Source organism: Sylvia atricapilla, chromosome 12 (genome assembly GCF_009819655.1).
Source record: "Sylvia atricapilla isolate bSylAtr1 chromosome 12, bSylAtr1.pri, whole genome shotgun sequence".
Taxonomy (NCBI): domain Eukaryota; kingdom Metazoa; phylum Chordata; class Aves; order Passeriformes; family Sylviidae; genus Sylvia; species Sylvia atricapilla.
In genome coordinates this window covers 19,810,198-19,832,797 of record NC_089151.1, presented here as the reverse complement: position 1 = coordinate 19,832,797, position 22,600 = coordinate 19,810,198, and the positions used below count along the sequence as shown (strand labels likewise).

The window sequence follows — 22,600 nt, the reverse complement described above, 5'->3', positions numbered from 1 at the left end:
AGGAAGTGGCATTTATTCTTGCTTGTTATTATGATAGAAAGATTTGATATTCCTGGTGACTATGAAGATTAAACCAGAGATTTATGTTAATGCAAAGGATTAAAAGAATTTTAATAACACTTATAAAGATGCAAATGTTCGCCTGCATTTTATCTTTTTTGCAGATGAACGTGCCATAAGGGAAATATTGAAGGGGGAGAACACATCCTCACTCTGAATTGCAACATCTGGCTTAATACTGCTCTCGCATGGTCATTTAGTATTAGCTGTTTTCACCAGTGTGTTTATGAGCAGTGTAAGTATGGTTAGACCTTTTCTCCCTAACTAGTTTAAGAATATCAGGAAACAGTGAACAACATCCACCTTCAAACACATAGAGCCTGGGTATGGCTTCATGCCTTGCACATTTCAACACACCCTAAATATTACTCAGTGTATTTTCTTTCTTGCTATTCCGTCACTTTCAGACTTGTTTTCTGAACAGTAAAGAGCTTGAAATACTGGCTGCACTTTAAAATTGCCAGCTGTGTTTCCCTCATTTCAAACACACTGTCCCCTAAGTGCAAACACAGGTCACACCAGCCTGGAAAATTCTGTGCTTTATTAGGGGCCCCTGACATATTATACATATACATACATACATTTCATATGGAGAAATTATAGAAAAAAATATGATTTGAAAAAGGAGGCAATTAAGGTGAAGGTGTAAACATCTGTTTATATTCTGGTTTGGGTTTTTTCCTGCTCTTCAACCCATTGTTTGCAAACAGGTAAGTATATATAAACAGATGCCACCTGGATTTGTCACACAATTCAACTGATGAGACTGGAAGTATCCAGGCTCTCAAATTAATATAAATCTTCAAAAGGTTTTGAGTAGTTGAACATCAAGTAATCCATATAGTAAAAGTCATAGCTTTGTTGTCGTTGAGAAGGAGAAAGCTGTGCAAAATACTGTTGTGTAATTTTAGTGGTAGTTCTTTCTTCATTGGAATGACGATCTTTAAACTTGGGGAAAGTTAAATTTTGTGGAGCACCAATTAAATGCAAGAAAAAGTTTGCATCCTCTTCCATACTTTCAAATTTCCCAACGAAGTCGTAGTCTATCAAACATGGGCTGCAAAGCCTATTGACGTGATCCCAGTGTATATCCATACCCACTGGCCTATGTACATCCAGGAGATATTGAATGAACTCTTTAAACTTGACTCCAGAGCCTGTCCTTAATGCTTCTTTGGTGGCATTGACGCGGTATCTGGAAATGATGGCTTTTCCAAAAACCGGGTGGTAGTAGTTGTTTGGGTGCTCAAACTTGTCCCGAAAGGCAGAAACCAGCTTTTCAAAAGGCTCACGAATAAACAGCATCTTAGTGTAAGTGTTGAGCCTGTGATAAATTCCCTTGTGGTCAAAGCCGTCGAGGCGTTTCAGGTAGTTCCCGTAGTGCACGGTGTTGTGCTGGATGTCCTTTGTGGAGGAGGCCAGCCCGTTCAGCACCATCAGCACCCGCTTCCAGTTGGAGCAGCCGGCTTTTGGGACTTCACAGTATAAAACCCTGTATTTATCTTCTACAAATATTCTAGACACGTGGTAAGGGGTGATTATTCTTCTGTTATTACTCTTGTATTTTGAACAAGTTTCCCTCATAATCCGCTTCCTTTCTCCTTGGATCTGATAGAGAGTTTTCCACTTGCTGTTGTTTCTATCCTCATATTTAAGTGTGGGCAGGTTGAGAACTGAGCTGTTCATGGAAATCAGAATTGGGCTCTTTTTAATTATAAACCTCCTCCTGCGTTTATGGAGCTTGATGGAATTAATTTCTTCACCTTTCTGTTGATCTTTCATAGCAAACATGATGCTGCTTTGCCTTCTGTCAGTGCTTTGAAGCTTGGTGGGCACACTTTCAGATGGCTCTAATGAATTGCTCTGCTTAACTGTTGCTGCTCTGTCTGCAGTGTTTTTCCTTAATCTTGTATCCTGGTTATTGCTGGAAACACAGTCCTGCTGAGGAAAAATAGATTAAAGATATTAGTAAATGAGAGATTGTCACTACTTACAGCTTGCACCACTTCATGTGGATCTTTCATAACTTTTAGAACTGTACAACAAAACACATTGCCATGAGCCCTCAGCTCTGCACCGTGGGGTGGGCTCTTCTCTTGTCACTCTGTTCTGTGCTTACGTGAAGCTCAAAGGCAGAGATGAACCTGATCTACATTTCCAGTAAATTCTAGTTCCTGTTTGGATTTAACTGCATTACGGTATTTTAGGTCCTGTACCCAGATCTTGACAGATACTTTAGTCTTATATTTTGTTGAAATTCCTACAAAAAAGTATCTGAGTATTTTAATGACTTGCTTAATTATTCCAGACTGCGGCTGTTGTCACACAAATGGAAGGGTTTGCTTGTTTGTTTGTTTGTTGGTTTGGGTTGTGTGTTTCCCACCATTTATCTTTGCAGTGAGGACAATTTGGCAGAGTGAAGCCCAACAGGGAAGGGAGGGGGGTTTGTAGAGTTTGTGGAGTGAGATGTAAGTGTGGGCAGAGGGAAACAGGAAGGATGTCAGTGAAAACACAGAGGTTTGGCACACAAGAAGTGGGTTTGGTGAGAGCAGCGTGAACGGGACCCCAAAGGGAGGCTGGAGTGAGGTGAGCCTGGGAGCAGAGCAATTGAGGCTGGGTGAGAAGCAGAAAGAGGTGGGAATGAAGCTGTGGCTGGGATTAAGTCTGAAAACTGAGTCAGTAAAGCGGGTCTGTGGGTAAGGCTTTCTGGGACTTGCTGTTTTTCATCGGGGGATCTCTCTGTTAATACTTCCTGCTTACAGCCCAAGTGTGCTCCATTACCTCCTGCTTCTCAAAGCAGCTGAGTTAGATCCTGTCTATGCCTGTGAGATTAAAATTAAGTTCTAGGCACTGTTTAACTATGTGTCATCCCCATTTTGAGGTCACCTGGATCAGAGTAGCCTGTGAACTACCATGGAGTATTTCAACAGAGGAGCATATGCAGTTGCAGAACATTTATTGCTGATTCAAAATATTTACTTAGAGGGTTTACAATTTTAAATTTAAATTTTTGATTTTCAGTGTTTCCCCAATAGTATTTAAAACTGGCTTAAATTTTTAAGATACCGTGTGAATTTTAATTGAAGTACAGTTGAGGATTAGAAGGGTCTTGCTCTTTCAGTGTGGCAGATTAAATCTGAATCAATTTTACAAGTCTGTTGTCTGAAAAAAGCAATGCAATCGGTGACAAACTTGTTCTGTAATGGAAGTTATATCTTGTCACATTCTTGTTAAAGGATCAGAGACTAAAAATATCTCAGAAAGGAGATTCAGAATTCATTACAAAAAACATTGGTGACAAAAGAACAAAAAAATCAAATTGTATTTTGCAGGCGACCTGGTTATATTTATAATTACTTTACAAAACTTTAACACGACAGATCAGTATTAAACACAAGTTTCAGGACTCTTGCAGAATTCAGGTTGGATGCTCTGGTAGTGAAGGTGGTGTGCAGACTGGGACACCAACTGATAATTTGTCATGCAAAACACTATTCAGTTGTTGAGAGTGATTGTTGTACTCTACCCTCATCTTCAGAGGTTGTTTCTGTAGTCAGAAGTGTGTTTGTCTTTGTAAATACCAGATGCATTTCTAAATATTACCCTTTACAAGACTGGCTGTAATCCAATCCTATTACCTCATGACATGGCTGATATTTAAAGGTTATCACATTCAGGCTGCCTAGAACTGTGGACCTTTAATGACGCTGCCGATGACCCCGGAGTTTTTGGAAACTCGAATGTCCTCTGTCCGTGCACAGAGGCAGAAGGTGGGGCTGGAGCTGCAGAGGAGCTGTCAATCCCTGTCCGCGGTCGGGGCAGCTGATGGCAGCTGGGAACAGCTGGCAGCTGCTCCGCTCTGCCTTTGGACGTGCTGCTCCTGTCCTTTAACTCCGGGCTAGAGCCGGCCCCGCGCAGCCCGACGGCCGCTAGATGGAGGAATTTCACCAGAATTTCGCTTCAGCCTGTTTTTAAGTACCTCTCAAGGCGCTCATTTGATCAGCGCGATTTCATACAGAATATTAATATTATGCAAAGTTTACAGTATCTTTTAGCAATATCCAGTCTAGGAGAAAACTCATAAAACTGAAGTTGCATAGCCAATCAAATTCCTATTTTAAAAGGAAAATTTGCATTTTCATGGCTAAGCTTTTGATGCATCTTTCCTTTTCAGTGCTTCATCTCCAGTGTAGTGGCCTTATCTGAGCCATCTCTATCTGTACTCCACACTCAGAATATGGGTACAAGTTTCTTTATGTACTTCTGAAAACTTACTTTTTTTGGTTGCTGGAATCCCATGTGATATTTTATCCCTAAACAAAGAAAGAAAGTAAAGTAATTATTTAGAAATAAAACCCCATTAGTTTCTTTTCTTCTAGACTGATAGAGCAAGTGTTGTTAACACAATGACAAACAGACCAATGGTGAATCATAATGAATGTATATTTCATAGTAACAATAATCCTTGAAAGAGCTCTTTATGTATAGGTGTCAAAAATTGTGAAATGGAGTGAAAGACTCTATGACTTTCACCCTTTTACAAATGGGGAGACTGAGATGAACAGAAGTGATTGCTTAACCTCAGTTAAAAGGCCAGTACCAGAGCAAGAATTAGCTGAAGGTTGTGATTCCAGGTTAGAGATCTAAAAAAACCCCAAAAAGCTGTCCTTTGTGTATTTACCCAAAGCTATATGGCTTTTACCCTGGAATTTTGGATAGGACAGTACTTAATCATAATAGCAGCTTGCATGGAGTACTCTGCTGTAAAGGCAACACGCAGTGGAGTTGTGTGTGAGGTAATATTTGCATACTTTTGGAGAGGCAAACAATACAGAATTATATTTTCTCTGATCTTCTGACTTCTACAGTGATATTTACCTGAAAATAGAGTAATAAAGATGTGAAAAACCTAGATGGCAGCTTTAGCTGATGTGTAGGGTTCCTTTCATGACCATAACCTTTGTTATAACTTAATAATGCAGGAATGGATAATGGAAATGCTACAGAATGATGACATTTGTTTGGGGCTTTTCAACTGGTAGAACTGTTGTCATCACTGTCAATGCTGCTTGAAGACTTCAGTTTAATAAGCCTGCATGGTGAATCCAGAGCCTCTTGGACAAGGACAATTACAGGTGAAAGTCCTGCACATCATTAAGTGAAAGCTCAGACACATCAGGTTGATTTTCATAGGACCAGGGGAGCTCTCAGAAACACCTTGCATGATGGTTCACATTGTGACTTACTGCAGTTAAGGTAACAAGTACAGCTTAGATCATCAGGCATGCTTTATTTTTAAAATCACATCTACAAACTGATATTTGCAATAGACTCTAAATAAAATTGTTCTTGTTATTTCTATGTTCCAAGAGCTCCTCTAACAGTGTTCATGATGCTTTTGCTTATTGTTTGAGCCTTAACTCCACTTCTGCAATTTGTTAGCAATGAAATCAAGATTGTGGGATATTGTGATTCTGTGCCTACTAAAATTAAAGAGCACATTGTTTTTACTTCATCAGAAATAAATCCTAGACACCTTACAGAAGGAGTCTTAAGCCTTCCCCTAGCTGCTTCTCAAAAATGTTTAGCTGCAAATTGAGTCAGAAGGTATCTACTAAAGAGAAATAGAGGTTGTCTGTAGCATTCCTGTGTGGGTTCTGGAGACCTGAGGCTGATTCTTCCGCACCTTTAGGCTTTAGGAGATGTTCCCAAGCTGATGTCCAGTTCCTGATGTGATCAGCTGAAGAACTACATTTATTCTGCTGTTGTGTAATGTGTTACAGAGCAAGGCAGGGCAGGAACCTGCTGTCCAAAAACCCCAGGAAAACCTGAACACCAGCACTTTGAAACAACTGATGCTAAAGCATGGGTGGTCTGTTTGAGCCATGAAAATGTTGTATTTGTCAGTAAATGTAACAGCTTCTTTTTTGCTAACCTAAGGGCCTAATTTTAAGCTGTTTGAGCAGCATGGCCTTTGCTTTAAGGCATCATTAATACAGCTACATGAAGTAGTTACTTAACTAGTTAGATGAGGAAGATGGGTTCCCTTTCCAAAAGTATTTTGAGCTTCTTACAGTTGAAAACTTAAATAGGTGAGGGAAGACTTTTGGTCACTTATCAAAAAACTGGGGAAGTACTTCAGATGGAATCAGTTACAAATACTGGAGCGTTTGCTGTGTCCAGATTACAACGTAATTTAGAGTTAGTTTCCTTCAATTGTGGTCATTTGTTCTGACTTAAAGCAAGCTCTGGTACCTTGTAGCAAACCCACATAACTGCATCTTAAATTTGGTGCCACAGCTAATAATTATTAATAAAATCCTGCAAAAGTGCAAAGGGCAGGTATGAAACCTACCTATTTTGTGGTTAATTATGATTATGCTTTTGTAGTAGTGTTTCACAAAGATAACTTATTTGAGAGATTAATATTTTGTACTGATATGCTTTGCTTTGAAAAATAAAAAAATAAATGTTAGGAGGGGATGAGTAACCATTTAAAAAGATGGTTATTCATTTACTGGCTTTAAGATGTAATCAGAACAATAATATAAATGTTTGGTGAAGCACTTGCCAATCTCTTTGATGTTTTCTGAATTTGTGGCATCTAAATTTGGCTTCTTTTAGTTGTCATTCTCATGATACAGTCTGTCACTTTAGATTTAAATCTACATGATAAAAACCTCTTAAGTGCAGTGAACTCAGGGAAGTTATATTACATAGATCTATTATACGAATCAAAATCTAAATTTATTGTTATACTACACCTTTACTATCCATATTTTTACCATGTCTTTGATGTTATTGCCAAAAGGGTAATATTTTTGGTCATAAATAAACCACTGGTGTCTGGCAGTTGAAGGCAGTGATCAATAACTCTCAGGTGCCAGATGTGATGATGACCAACATCTCACTGGTGCCCAAACACAGAGGGAATAGCAGAGACAGACTCATTCTCTCAATTACAGACTGTTTATGGTGGTTTTCATGGTGTTCTTTTCTCTCCCATTTGTGTGACCATGATTTTCCAGGCTTGAGCCTGGCCTGTGTTTTGTCCAGTCCTACCACACAGTGAAACCCACTGTGAGCTATTCTTCCTTTATTTTCTTTTCCAAATGCTACTAGCAGCACAATAAAATGGCCTTCATCTTCCTTGTGTAATACTGTATAGTTTTACCATTCTGCCTTCTCCTCTGTCTCTGCTTCAAGACCTAATTTTGGTTTGCCTCTGGTGTTTTGTTCTGCTTTGAGACTCAACTACAGCTGAAATATTTTTAAATAAAAATGATAATTCTGCATCTGAAACTCATCCCTTACAGGGCTTCTGTGCACAGAGTGCTCTTGTTTGCTTCATCCAAACAGATTTGTGAAATTTACTCTGGAAGGGCTGTTATGGCATTTCAGGAACATCTCTGTCAAGTGTCCTGTCCACATACACCCCAGTCTGAAGTCTTTTCTGAGACAACAATATGATCTGAATCGCAGAATGATTAATAGAGTAGTACTCAGAAATCTGATAAGCATGAAAAAAATGTAGCTGGAAGATTTCCCCCAAAATACTGAACAGAAAATTAAGATAGTTGTTTTTCTTTTTTTTATTATTTTATTATTTTTTTTAATTTAGCTCATACAGTATAAAAGACCTGCCCATATCTGATCCTAACTTACTCTGGTAGCTTACTCTGGTAATTGGTTGCATATTTGAATTAAATTGCTCAGTAAAGAAATGTAGTTGAAGATTGCTACCATAGTAAATTATTTGGTCTTACATCTATATAAAAGATTGGTGTCATATACACATCTGGAATACTTTTGAAATATAAAACCTCCTAAAATAAAAGCATTTTCTACAAAAATTAAGTCCTAATTAGAATAAACTTCATATGTGTGTCTTTTTAAACTACATCTTATAAGTCCTTTTCCTAACATAAACTTACAGTTTGATTTGGAAAAATGCCTTCAAAAGTTCCATCTAAGCTGCACACAGTATCTCATTTTAATACAGATGGAATTAATGAGGCCAAGTAAAGAAGGCTTAGCAAAGCAGCAGCACGTCTTAAATTGTACATCAGGAAAGAAGCAAACCTGTGCAGTGAATCTGCATAATCTGATCCCTTCCAGTCCCCAGTGAAGCTGCAAGTGTTTGGTGTCACTTCTCACGCATGGGCAAACTCTGACAGAGGATGCTTGGCTCAAATGGTTCATGTCCAGCCCTGGCCAGACACGTTTGGTGGTTATTCCCTTTGCACTGGGGGAAATGATGGAATGTTTCTCTGGCTGTTTCCCAGTCTCCAAACTAGGCTTCGGAGCTCTAAGTAATTAATCATGGCTCTTGGAGCAAAGAGTTTCTTTTTTCCCTCCTAGTTTTGGAAGACATAAGAAGTTTGCCAAGCTACTGAGGGCTGGGGTTTTTAGTCTCTTTGAGCTTTCTTTCATGTGTGAGTTCCTTTGTAACTCAGGTAACACATTTGTCCTGAATTCTCAGCTTTTTGTTTAAATCCTACCATTGTCAGGCTTATGATTTCTAATAGTTTAAATGCAATCTGTTTGAGGAATATTGAACTCTGACTGATGGCTTATTCTTAAGCGGTTGTGGTGAAGTAGAACACTTCCCAAAAAGGGAGCCTCATTGTCCCCTCTCCTGTGCTAATATTGTGCCAACACTTCTCATTGTTCTTGTGCGTTTTCTGTCCATGTCAGCTTCAGAGATGCAGCCATTGGATCTAAATTAAACTGTGGGAGTCGTTTCTAAAGCAGGCAAATCTGGGGTTCCTCCATAGCACAGGCAGCATGCAACACAGCCTTACATCTGTGTCATGGGGTACTTAGGATGGTAGCAGCTTGTGTGCACTTCAGTTGATTAAAACACGATTACTCTGGCTTTTTGTAACTGAAATGACTTTCCATCTTAATGAAGCAAGGGAGTCTCTGGACAGAAGTACTGTATGCAGGGAAAGCAATGCAATTCTGAAGGGCATAGCCTGGAAATAATTAAAAACATTCAGTTCATCCATCAGTTTGAACAAGAAAAAATTACAAATTGGGGAGCTAAAGCACAGATCAGTACACACATTAGGTGACTTTTAATATTTGCCTCTTGAGGACTTTCATGCTGTCAAAGAAGTTGATATTCTCAGTTGATTTGTGGCACCAGTAGCTGATCCCGTATGCTGGAACCAGCGAAGCTACATAAAGTTGTTCTGAAGCACAGTTCTCAGTCTCAGCTTCTGCCATGGTGTCACTGCTTCCCTCCTGGTCCCTCATTAACTAGCCAAGGTGCTGTGTCTGTCTTGGCAGCTTAGCTTAAGCCACCCTTCACACATGGCTGGCCTTGGCTTTTCCAGGAAGGGAATCTTGGAGAAAAAGACCAGTGTGTGCAGCTGGGCACTCACTGTTTGTAGGTGTGGCTTCCACCTGAGGATGGTGTCTGTGCCTACACATTTCTCAGACTAAATACCCAGGCTGTCTTCCTGCTCTTGTTTCCCCCTGTCTTGTTTGACATTAACCAAATGCCAGGCACCCACAAAAGTCATTCACTCATGCTCCCCTACCATGGCTGGGGAGAGGAGAAGGGAAAAAATAAGTGAAAAGTTCATGAGTTGAGATAAGAATTGTGAGAAAAGACTCCAAGGGCAAAAGAGGCTCAATTTAGAGATGCAAAGTGAATTTTATCACAAAGTCAGAGGAGGATAATGAGAAGTAAAATAAGCCCTTGAAACACCTTTTTTTCCCTCCAGCACCTCCTTCCTTCCCACCAACAGCTCAGGAAGACAGGGCAGGGGTTTGGTCAGTTCATCACCTGGGATCTTCTTCCACTGCTCTGGGAGAGGAGTCCTTCCCCTGTGAGACCACGGGGTGCCTCCCACAGGAGACAGTTCTGAGCACTTCTCCAGCCTGGGTCCAATCTCACAAGCAGCAGCTGTACTGCCCCTGCTGCAGTGTGAGTCCCTCCCAGGGGACACAGCCCTCCCAAACTGCTGCTCCGTGAGGTCCAGTGCTGCAAGGACAGGCTATTCCAGCCTGGGAGCAGGGCCCTCTCTGCACTGGGTCTCCCACTGGATCACTGTGATGCCCCTGCCTCCTCCAGGCATCACCTGCTCCAGCCTGGGCACCTCCCCAGGGGCTGTGGGTGGATCTCTGCATCCCCCATGGATCTCCTCAACATGGTCATCACCAGGGTCTGCAGAGGATTCTCATCTCCAATGCCTGGAGCATCTCCTGCCCTCCTTCTCCACTGACCTTGGTGTCTCCGTGTTGTTTCCCTCACATGTTCTCACCGCCTCCTCTTCTCCAGCTGGAATTCAAACTGTGCCCTCACTTTGTTGTGATTTTCTTCTTAAATCTGTTATCACAGAGATGTTACCAACCTCTCATTGGCCCAGCCTTGGCCAGCACCTTGCCCATCTTCAGAGCCATCAGAGACTGGCTTTGCTGGACATGGTGGAAGCTTCCAGCAGCTTCTCACAAAAGTCACCTCCGTGTCCCCCCTGCTACCAAGAGCCAGGCCATTCAAAACCAACACACCCCTTCATAAAGGGTTTGTACCTCTTGCCTCATGCCTGTTTTCTGTACATATTTTTGTGTTGTGTACTAGTCAGAAATACCATCTCTTGAAGATGTTTATTTTTTTATATTTTTATAATTTTTATAATTGGTTTGATATGGGTTGCCTTGCAAATTTTTTATTCATCAAATGAAAGCAGGAGAGAAGCAGAAACAGAAATGGTAACATTTTAAAGGAATAAATTCCTTTTGAATCAGAACCCAAATAAAATGTTGCTGTGCCATTCTGGTAAGTCCCACTACCTACACAGCTGATATTGATAACTGAGCATTGTCTGAATCTCTGGAGTTACTTTTGTCCAGAAAATGATAAATTTACATCCAGAGTTTGCCATGGGGCTGTTAACTGTCCTCAACTCTATTGCTGAGATTATAAAGTGACTGAGGAAAAGATTCTTTTATTAACTGGGATTTGGAAACCCTAATACTTCTGATTTGCAACATACTAATAAAACAGGTATATGAACTCTAAGAAAAACATATACTATTGTGTTTTTTTCAGAATGGTCTTATATTCTAATATAAACTGAATCCATCTTCTCTACTAAATAATGATGCAACTTACACTTGCTCTATTTCCATGATACAGGAGGGGGCATGGCACATTTATATTGGAGGGTTTTTTGGAAGAATAGGAGGAGCTATTTGTGAATTTATTATGAGGAAGGTACAACTGCTTGTTTACTTTGTCTTCTTTGCCATCTATCCATACTAATTAGAACTTGCCATTTTCTGACTTAATTTATATTCGATAAGAATTCTATAAAAAAACCAAAAAAGTCAAGTCTGTGCTGTTGCACTCCCCATTCGTTCTTTGGAGCTGTCCCTGGGAATACTGTTAATTAACATCATTAGCTTTCAGGCACTGTCAGTAGTTACTTGCAATTTCTACTTAATACCTTTCCGTTATTCTTCATTCTCATATTTAATATTTATTTGCATATTGCCTCAGTAGCATGACTTTGGCAAGGACATTGCACTTCTCCAGATTTATTAAAAAGTAAAATCTGAGGTTTAAAATCTAGCACTGGATTTATATTTAGTAGCCTGTAGAACTATTCAGATAACTGGAAGAATTTCAATGGATTGCAAGCAAGCACTTTATGTAATCTGACTTCATGTAGGTAGTTAGAATAGCTCATCCAGAACCCAGAAATGTTTCAAGACATTGTGCAAGTTGGACATGAAAGCTTCATCGGTCTTTCTATTGGAGGGGAGAAAAAGTAATACAGGTGGAATTTTGGACTGCTTTCATGTCACTCTGCAGAGATGTTTCTTTGGCAAAGAAAGTGCAAATGGGAAGAGAGAAGGCTCCAGGCAAAATTGAAAAAGTAGATCTACACAGACATGCCTCTGAGTGCTGAAGTTCACCGCTTTGATAGATTGACTGTAGATCAAATAGCACAGATGTGTATCCAAATGTTGCATATTATCATGTTACAATCAATTAACTGGAACTGACAAAGTTTCCCTTTCTCCTGTTCTCATAGTTGATCATTGACAAGTCTTAGTATAAGAAGTCAATGTGGAACTTAAAAAAAAAGGTTAACACCAGCAACATCAACAGATGTTGGTGCAGGAAGGGTGATAATTGGAAGCCTTGGATTCATGCCCTGTGAGAAACAAGCAGTTTTTGGGAAGCTCAGTGTAAGTGGTTGAGCTCTTTGCCAGGTTCTTTATTACTAAACACTTGAAGGGCACTGGGGATTTGCTGTTTGTCATTTCTCACTGTCTGTACTCCCCTTTGTGGAAGGCTTTCTGTTTCTGGTTGAGGAGGTCCCTTGCACTCCTTCAGCCAGATTTTTGTGACTGATGGGGAGAACAACATGGTTGCATGAGAATAGTGTGTTGAACTGACTTTCTTATTAGTTAAACCAATGGAGAAATGGTCCTGCTCAAAAAGTTAGTGCTGACTACTCCCAGGATTCAGGTGACATTAGATTTTACATAGGACTTGACCTGCAACCCAGGTAGGAGGAGTCAAAGTGCTAGTATTGAGTTTTAGTAAGCCTGATATCTTTTAAAGGCACGGGGAGGCCATTTAAAGATGTTCCAATACTTTTGGAATTCACAAATTCTCCATCAGTAAAGTGGCAATTTTCGTGTGTTCACCTTGGCCATGCAAAGTTCAATGAAAATTGGTAGTGGAACACTTGGAAAGTCTAAAACGGACACGCCTCATGGAGGACACCTAATGCTTCAGTAGTGTGTGCCTGAGAGGTTCAGGCGCTTACAGGACATAAGGAGTCATCTTACCAAAACTCTATGTCATGTAAACATTGAAAGAAACTTAGCAGCAGTGGGATTTAGAGGACACTTGCTCTGTTAGCTTCAGTTTCACAACCCTTACCACTAGAAACTGGACATCCCAGACTCTGATCCATTTGCAGCTTGGTACTGGCATTGGAGGGAAGCCTTTGGTGCCTCTCTCCCTGTGCACTCCCCAGCACAACTCTTGTCTCCATTCTACCCCCACTTGACTGCAAATACCTGAGAGTCAGGGAGCAAGGGAGCTGCTGCTACAGGAGATAGCTTTCATCTACCCACACGGTTCATCTCTTCACTCTCCTGGTCCTCTGCCAGGTCACTGCACTTCCCTCCCTCCTCTGCACAACACAGAACTTGGAATCTAGCAGAGAAGAAAAGGAGATGCTGCAGCAGTGGTGTGGCAGTGCACCTCGGGATGTGGGGAGAGAAAAACAGCCTTCTGTGGGACTGGTGACTGTGCTGTTCATCTGCACAGCTGGGTGAGCTACACTGCTCCTCTAGAGGGGTCACATCTGCTCTGGCAGGGAGAACAGACAGGTGTTCTCCATGTGGTCACTCCTCCCTGTTTCCTTCCCACAAAGCCTGGGGTGCAGGAGGCAGAGGGCCCCAGTGCAGTTACCTCTCTCTGTCAGTCTGAGCTCTCACTGGTACGAGAAGTGAGAACACTTCTGCCACTGCCATTTTATGGGCACATCTGCATTTTTCATTCACGCATAATAGCACGGGCTGGTTTTTCTAGTACCCCAGTGTAGAAGTAGTGTAGTACCCCCCCAAGGAGGGGCTGTATGAATTGAGAGATGGATTGTTTGCATATACTCTGACAGTCCAAATTTGGGATACAGTTGCTATGACAATTGAATCATCTGATTTTGTAAGTTAGTGCATACAAACAGCCAATTGATTGCTGATTGAATATGGTTAGCTAGGAATGTAACTTTCATTTAGCTGATGAAAGTGTGTGAATGTGTCTGATTTCACTGATAGCTTTTCTATGGCAATTGTTGTTCAGAGCATTTTATTATAACCATGGCTCACTCAGTACCTTGCACACAGTTCTATATGATCCATTCTCTCTGTTGTGCACTGGCTGAAGGATCTCTGACACAATCTGCCCCTCTGTTTCAGTTTTCAGAGGCAGCACTCTGACAGGTAGAGCTATTTCCTGGCAGTGAACACTGACTGATGGGAGCTTACACAGGGCAATTCACCATGATCACTCGTTTGGCTGCCTCTGCTCTGGTGCTGCCCAAACCCCTGGATTTTAGAAAAGTGGGCCACTGCAGGCCTTTACTGACCTGGCTGTTTGTTCCACCTAAGATGAAACTCTTTGGCTTCGGATGTGGATTTCTTATGGAGCTAATTTCTGTCTTGTGTTTGTGAGGATGCATGCAGGTTGCACTCTATGTGTAAACATTAGACAATCTCATTTGGTGATCTTTTCGTGGTCTTAGAGTTGATCCATTGGGAGAAAAAGGAAAAAAAAGTCTTTACTCAATTGACTGAGTTCTCTAAGTTTTATTACTCATTATTCAGAAATAAAATATTTAAAACCTTTGCACTCCACTGTCTGAAGATTTGCTACTCTGAGAATTGGAATTGGAAGCATGGGTTTAAAACTCCCTTTTTTGCAGTATTAGAACAGCTTCTGCTTAAGCAATAGTTGCCTATGATTGTATAGCATTGTCTTCTCAAATATGAAAATTTGGCATTTACTTCAGTGGGTCCTGGATCAGCTCCTTCATGAGCAAGCAGCTCATGAAAACACATGGTGGATTTTTACCAGTGGTGGTAAACTCCTCTCCTAATCTCTCTACTCAATCTGCCTCTTTCCACTGTACTTTTCCCTGAAAGGATTGGGAAGTTAGTGCTGCTCCTCTGAAACCAGTTGAAAAGTACTAGGGGCTTGCAAAAAGCAAGTTTCTTCCTGTTAGATTTTATTTAAGAAAAAAATATTGGATAAAGTTGTCAGTGACATTTTTTTGGTTTTACTCCTGCAAGAACTATAATATGAGAAAATAAGTATGTGTTAAAAAATACATGGAGTAAAGTTTTGGTCTCATTTTTCATTTCTTTGTGTCTCTGCCTCAAGAAAAACTAAAACCATCAGGTACAGGCATGGAAAAGAACACCACTACTTCACACACTCTCACTTTTTTCCAATCTTCTCTCTTTGCATGAAAAGGGACAGCATTTACAAAACTGTCATAAATCTCTGTAGGAAAAGATTTAATTATCAAAAAAGTGAAGATGTCAAAAACATAAGGATAAAGAAATAAAAATGTTTTGCATCATTCTTTAGGATGAATTTAAATGTCTGTCTCTGTTTCCTCATGCAAATCCAGCCTTGCTGCCTTTTACCCCTTTTAGATTCTCTTTTTCATCTGAAGGCGACAAAGGCTTCTGGCAGGAATTGGGTTTATGCTTTTCATGCAATCTGAGATTCTCTTTTCAAAGGTGCTCTAAACTTTCTTTGTGGAGCTGAAATGAACTAAAACTTGGAGAGGCACATAATGTGAAATTTCAGATAGCTTTTCTATATTTTTTGCTATTCAGAACATAAAGATTCCACTTACTTTGAGAAAATGCATAGCAGCATGGCCTCAAATCCCTTCCCATAATTTGTGCATTTGGTTTGCTTGCACAAAAATGAAATTCTTCAGCGCGTATTGGTCAGAGAATCTTTCAAGCCAATTTTACCCAGAGGAATTTGAGAAACATGCATTTTCACTTCTCTGCTTTGTATGAGGTGCAGGGGTAATAATCTTATAAGGCGAATATGTTATGTTAATAAAATGAAATAATTAAAAGTATAGTAAGCTTGATCTGGTCTCAGTCTAGTACCTCTTAAACAGAGCTATGAATTCAAATTTGGCTTGCAAACGAGACTCCAGCTTCTTCCTTGACATAATTTTTTTTTCTTTTTTTTTTTTTTCCCCCATTAAGGAAGGTGGAAATTGCCAGTCTGTTGAGAGCAAGTGCTGGAAGAAGCAATGTGAGTGATTTCCTTGGTGACTGTCAGACACTTCAGGCCAGGCTTTCAACCTACATTGGTAATAAAAGAAATACACGATGGGAAAGATAGGCAGTGTGGTCTTCAGCAGGCTTGTTTCTTGCTGGTGTGCTGAACCCAGCTGCCAGCCTAGTGCTGCTGGATTAGTTTGGGGAGCTTGCTGAAAGTCTGAGTGATTCATTGTGTGCTTTATTTTTACAGAGAAGCTGTAATATCCTAGAAATTTAGACGCTGAACATCTGGCATAAAGTCTGAATATATTTTTGCAACCCTGCATCCTCAAGAGATCTTTTCTGTAGTGCCTAATTTTGTATTTCATAATGGCGTGTTTCAATAAAAAACCATTTTGTCAAATCACAAGTCAGCAGACATTGTCTTGAAGTGAATTAATGGAAGAAAAATTCTGAAGTAATCTACTGTTAGTAAATGGCTATGTATGGGTCAGGCAATTTCATAGGTTGTTACTGTGCTCATTTTGGCCGGGACAGAATCCATTTTCTCCGAGGTAACTGCTGTGGGGCTGCGTTCTGCATTTGTGCTGGAATCAGTGTTGAAATACAGGGATGTTTCTGGTGCTGCTGGGCAGGGCTTACACAAACTCAAGGCCTTTGCTGTTCCTTGCCCTACAATGGAGTAGGCTGGGAGTATATAAGAATTGGGAGGGGACACAGCTGACCCCGAGTGACCCAGCTATCCCACAGCGTGTGGCTTTCCATCGTGCTCAGTGTGTAAAGCTGTGACAACAGAAGGAGGAGGAGGAGGATGGACTGATGGCATTTGTCTGATGGCACCTGATGGGGCCCTGCTGAGCTTTCGGCTGCCCATGGGAAGCAGGGAATGAAATCCTCGCTTTGCTTTGCTTTGCTCTGCTTTGCTCTGCTTTGCTCTGCTTTGCTGGTGTGCACGGCCTTGTCTTTGCCTGTGTCTTGGCTTAAAGCAATTTAAGAAGCAGACACTCTGCAATGAGTTTCCTTCCCTTATAGTTCTAACTGATCCCTTCCCACCAATAAGGAGAAATGACATACAAATATCTGCAAGTGAAAAAAATATCAGTTTACCAACAGGAGAAACAGCAACCGGCGAAAACCCCAGTGAGTGATGGCTAGATACAAAATGCCAAGGCTCACCAACTCCCGGGGACAAGGACACCCCCAGAGGGTGCGGGAATCCCCTTCCCTGTGCGCAGCTCGGAGGGCGAGAGCTGGCCTCAGCCCCGAAAAGCCCGGGCACGGCTGGAACCGGGCTCAGCTTCCCCTCGGGACGGGACAGCGGGGACAGCGGGGACAGCGGGGACAGCGGGGACAGTGGGGACTGCGGGGACTGAGGGGACAGCGGGGACTGCGGGGACAGCGGGGACTGAGGGGACTGAGGGGACTGAGGGGACAGCGGGGACTGAGGGGACTGAGGGGACTGAGGGGACAGCGGGGACAGCGGGGACAGCGGGGACTGAGGGGACTGAGGGGACTGAGGGGACAGCGGGGACTGCGGGGACAGCGGGGACTGAGGGGACTGAGGGGACTGAGGGGACAGCGGGGACTGAGGGGACTGAGGGGACTGAGGGGACAGCGGGGACAGCGGGGACAGCACGGGACTGCGGGGACAGCGGGGACGGCACGGGACTGCGGGGACAGCGGGGACAGCGGGGACATCAGGGGACATCAGGGGACATCAGGGGAAGGCAGGGGACATCAGGGGAAGGCAGGGCCGCCCAGCCCCGGGGCCGCTCGGGCACACACGCCGCCCGAAGTCGCCCGGGACACGGCGGGGCACAGAGACGCGCCCTCCTGGAACGAAACCAAGGGAGAGCCGAAAGGGACGGGCTCACTCCTGCTGCCTCCGCTCGTGTCAGGAACCCGGTCGGCAGGAAAAGGCCGGTGGGCAGGAAAAGCCCGGTCGGCAGGAAAAGCCCGGTGGGCAGGAAAAGGCCGGTGGGCAGGAAAAGGCCGGTGGGCAGGAAAAGCCCGGTGGGCAGGAAAAGGCCGGTGGGCAGGAAAAGGCCGGTGGGCAGGAAAAGCCCGGTGGGCAGGAAAAGCCCGAGCAGACAAACGACTGCCGGCCTCAGTCCAAGCGCACTGATCCCGCTCTCAGGGCGCCCCAGGAGCCCCATCCCGCCTCCGGCCCTGCCATCGGGCTGTGAGGACACAGCAACGATGCTGGCCACAGGGAGGTGTGGAATACAGTAACATTTTGGGTTATCCACGACAGTCTGTTAAACTGGCTTCTTCTGAGCCAGGAGTTTTGTCATTTGTGCTCTCCGGATTCTCGCCCAGCCCCGTGGGAGCGGGCAGGGAGATGAGCGAGTGGCCGTGGTCCTTAATTACCGGCTGAGCTTAAAGCCATGGCAGTTAATTAATGTAGGCAATATCACTTCGTGTTTCGCTGGTGATATTTCAGATGGGCTCAATTTTCAAGGCTTTGCAGCATGGGAGGTTTCCGAGGCCGTGTAACATGAAGTTAGAGCTTGGCAGGCGTGCCCCGGTCCGGAGGCTGGGCTTCATTACTGTAACCTGATTAACCAAGAACTGGGCTGGTCAGTGCTCTGCAAACATTCTAAGGGTGCTCTGCTTAACTGATTAAATTGCTGAGAATTGAAGTGCTGAGCACAAGCAGTACTTTTGAACAGCTACTTTCCTCCTTCCCCCAAATTTCTGCCCAAAAGGTTTTCCTGTCATGTTTCATGCCACCTTGGAATTTCTTCCAAGTTGTGCCTGTGTTTATATGTTAACATTGATAGACATGCTATTGACAGACATTTCCCCAATTCTCTTTCTGTGCATGATCCTTTGACAGAATAGATTTTCAAATATCACTTTGCAATTGTTTGGCCTCACATTCCATATCACCTAGAGTGCCACAGTGGAATAACTGCTGTAGAGAATAGAAATGTTCCTTGAGAAACTTAGATTTGTGTATGTGAACCACCTCATTGAGGTGGCAGGGCTTGTAAATTTTATTTGGTTCTGTAGAGTGTTTGGACAAATTTGGATGTGGATAGGATATGTGACTGTTATATAGAGTATTTTTACCGTTTTTCTTTTTAAATACTACTTTCTGGTCATAATCTCAAAGTCTGCATAAACAACACTCTTCAAAATGTGTTTTAGTAATTTAAAAATATGATTTCCCCTTTGTCAGTAAAATAATGCAAAGAAATCCCCGCCCGTTATGTAAAGATTACAGAGATCTAAAACTGGCTGTTGTGTCTTTGCTGAAACCATCTCCTCTCGGAGTCCTCCAAAAGGAATGACTCTGTTCTACTGCTTTGCACAATTTCTCCCTTGTTCTCAGGGTTCTCTTTCTTCTCTGTCAACACCCTAAAGGCATCACAGTAGCCAAAATGCATGTATGCAAACATCTTAAGAGAAGTGCCTATTAGGGTTTCTAATGTTTTGAATGCTTTTCTGTCTTCTCTTAATTGTATGTGGCTTTGTTTAAGCAATAAACTTACAAATAATTAGAAATCCAGGCAGGGATTTCTTTTGCCTTTAATCTACACAGGGACTGAGGAACCCTGATTCACTTGTTATTAGAAAAGTGTTGAATACTAAAGTAAAGTAATATAAAAATGCTGGGTCAGGTGAAGAATGCTGTTTGTTTCAACTAATAAATATATTTCGTTATATTTATCTATATTTAATGTCTCCTTTAACTGAATAAATGTCCAGATATTCATGACATGTAAAATGCTACTACTAGTTCAAAACTGTTAAATAGGAACTTCAACCTTCTACATAATTATTAAATAGGAACTTCATCCTTCTATATGTCACCTTTATTGAAATTGAGACATAGTCATGAACACATTTTATCCTGTATTTTTATAAGAATGCTGCTGATTTAATTCCAAGTAAATGTTAATTTAACCAGAAGTCTCTTTAGCGTTTTAGATAGTAAGTTACATCACTAAGAACTCAAATCTTGTTAAATATAATTTAATGAGAGCAGAAAATATTTTAGTTGATTTTTAGTGTCCACTAAAAATTCAGAGGCTAAAATAGAGAAAGTACACTTATGGCAAAAAACAACATGGAAATAGTAATGTTTTTCTTCTTCCTTTCTGTAGCAGAAGCTTTTATTTTTGATACCCATGGAAAACTTCAGGTTTGAGATTTCGTATTTTTAAAAGAAGTATTCTTCTAGAACCTGATGTAGTTGATTGCTGGGCTCTGCACTGAAAGCCAGACCAGACAGGTTTTTCTGTGGCTCAGTCCTGCTCAGCCAGCTCTCTCTGAGTTACAGGGAACCTGCCAAGCAGCATGAAGATGTCAGGCTCGTAGCCCTTCTGCTCATGGGCCATTAGTTTTCCATTGATCTTTACCAGAATCGTTTTGGTTGGAAAGGTCCTTTGCAATCACTGAGTCCAGCCATTAACCCAGCCCTGCCCAGCATCCCCAGCCACTCCTTAACTCCATGTCTTCTAAATACCTCCTGTAACTTTTCAAGCCTATAATTCTTTTAAAGAAGCTTGTAACCAGATAGATATCGAAAGGAAAATCCTGATCATGGCTCTACAAAACCAATAAAACTGCCTTTATGAGCTTTTATAAATTTTATTTTTTGCTTAGAGGGTCTCAGTTTCAGCAGGCAGTGAACCACATTTAGACACTAAAACTTCTTTCTCACAGTCATCGCCAGAAGTCATTGCCTCCGTGCTCACAGCACTCCAGTCCTGTGAACATGTTTATTTTCATGTCTAAATTTCTACACAGTAAAGTCAAAATACAAAATATTTAACATATGTACCTACTGTAAGTGTTGCCAGCAGGTGAAGAGGTCAATGATGGCTCCTGGAAAGGGAACAAGTTTCTTTGTTTTCAGTACTACAGTAGCTAAGACAGAAAGCATTAATTCTCAGTAATCACTTTGCTATGAATCTCAGTTTAATATCCATCTCAGATGTTCTAGATAAATCCTTAACCTTTCAGTTGTTCCCTCTTGTAATCCTGTATCACTGCTGAATCTTGGCAGTGACAAATGGCACTGTTAGACCCTGCAACTTCTATTCATGTTCTTCCTCTATGTCTTTAGAGGGAGGAGAAAGGAACAGGCCAGACAACACAGTCTGAATACTGATGTTCATAAATGGCATCTTTCTTTTCCTCATCTTCTTTGAACTCTGAGCCTGACTCCAAAAAACAGAAGTAGTCCTCTCAATAAACCAAAAACCAACCAACCAACCAAAAAAATCCAAAAAAACGAAAACAAAAAAACCAAACCAAAACAAAAATCAGTATGTTGAATGATAGAAACCCTTTGCTTTTCTTGGTAGGAAATTAAGCCATGTTAGATATCAATTAGTCATTCATGGCTCTGATCCTCTTAGTGGGTAAATGGGAAGGTTGTTTGATTTACTTCAAAATTTTAAAAAAATCCTCAGGAGGTTCAATAACAAATTTTACTTGCCAAGTTTAGAACGTTAAGATAGAACAAGTTACTCGGCATATTTTAAAACAACATCCAAAATAAGGTGCTTTGCAAACTTAAACTTAGCAAACTCAAACTTAGCCAACTTGTACGTATCCAGGCACAACAAGGCACTCGCTATGGCATTGACTGGAATTTCTAGTCTGGTTTACAGTGTATTCTGAGAAGAAGAAGTTAGGAAAAGAAAGAGGCAGAAAGGAGAAGAGTAGAAAATTCACCAGTGGATCCAGTGACAAAGTTTAATCGTTGCAATTTCAGTGTCCAGTTGTTGAAGTGGTGGTGAAAGAAAAAGGCCAAAGTCTTGCTCCTTCGGGAGTGGGGGAAGCCCGTGGAACACAAAGTTCCCTGAGTTAATACAGGTTCATGTTTGTGTGAACACCCAGGTACCTCCCCTGGGGGAATTTTACACTGCCTGATGTCGCTCTGTGGATCCCAGGGCACTTTTGGGGGCTCTGATGGTTCATGGCCCCTCTCAGACGTGGCCCTGCCTCTCCCAACAGCACAGCTCAGCCAGGTATGACACAGGCAAAGGGATGGAAACCTCCAGCTCTCTGTGTGTGTCCTGGGCCTTCCAGGGGGAGTTCCCAGAGCTGAGCCAGTTGTGGAAGGGAGGGCATTGCCCTGGCCCAAACCCTGTTTCTCCTGGCAGTATGTGCTGCTGATCAGCCCTTCACTCCCCTGGCTGCCTGGTCCTCTCGGGGCTGGGTGTTCTCCCTCTGCCCCCGGGGCAGAATCCCCGGGGGATTCCTGTGCCTGTGGCCACCCAAGCCCAGCTGCTTTTACCAATGGCCAGTGCTTTGAGCCATTAAGCCAGGACATTTCAGTCCCTCACAGCCTTCCAGGTCACTTAGCTCCACCAACAAGCAGGTAAAATTCTGACCTAGGTAGATTGTTTCTTCAGGGAGGAACTGCTGTATGATATTGAGATCACTCACAATGAATTTTTTGTATTCTTGCAACAAGTGGTGTGATCACACGGCTGGGACAAGGAGAAAGAATGCACACCTTACAGCAACCAGAAATTCCAAAAATCTGCTCCTTTTTGCCGCATAGGTCTGGGACCTTTAACAAAGCTGCCAATTGTCCTATTGGAGAGAGAACAAGTCTCATTGTGAGAGTAAACAGACGTTTTGTAAGTGGCTAATTTGAGTTGGACTGGAATTTACTTGAACTCTGAAACTTTTGGGTCTGCCTCAACTTTATCATCACCTGATGGAAGACTGTCAGGCAAAATAAGAATTCAAATTTGTGAGTAATGATGTTCCAGGTGGCAAGGTG

At 42.1% G+C, this 22,600-nt stretch overlaps 1 protein-coding gene across 2 annotated transcripts in view; it reads right to left on the bottom strand.

The window, feature by feature from the left end:
• Positions 1 to 586: 586 nt before the first annotated feature.
• CHST8 (carbohydrate sulfotransferase 8) overlaps positions 587 to 22,600 on the bottom strand; it is a 183,159-nt gene continuing 161,145 nt past the window's right edge. For both annotated transcript variants that reach the window (XM_066327992.1, XM_066327993.1), the window contains 2 exons: positions 4,336 to 4,373; positions 587 to 2,001 (listed from right to left, as the gene is read on the bottom strand). In XM_066327992.1, coding sequence (XP_066184089.1) covers positions 850 to 2,001; positions 4,336 to 4,373 — 1,190 coding nt within the window. In that variant the 3' untranslated portion in view covers positions 587 to 849. The remainder of the gene's footprint in view (positions 2,002 to 4,335; positions 4,374 to 22,600) is intronic.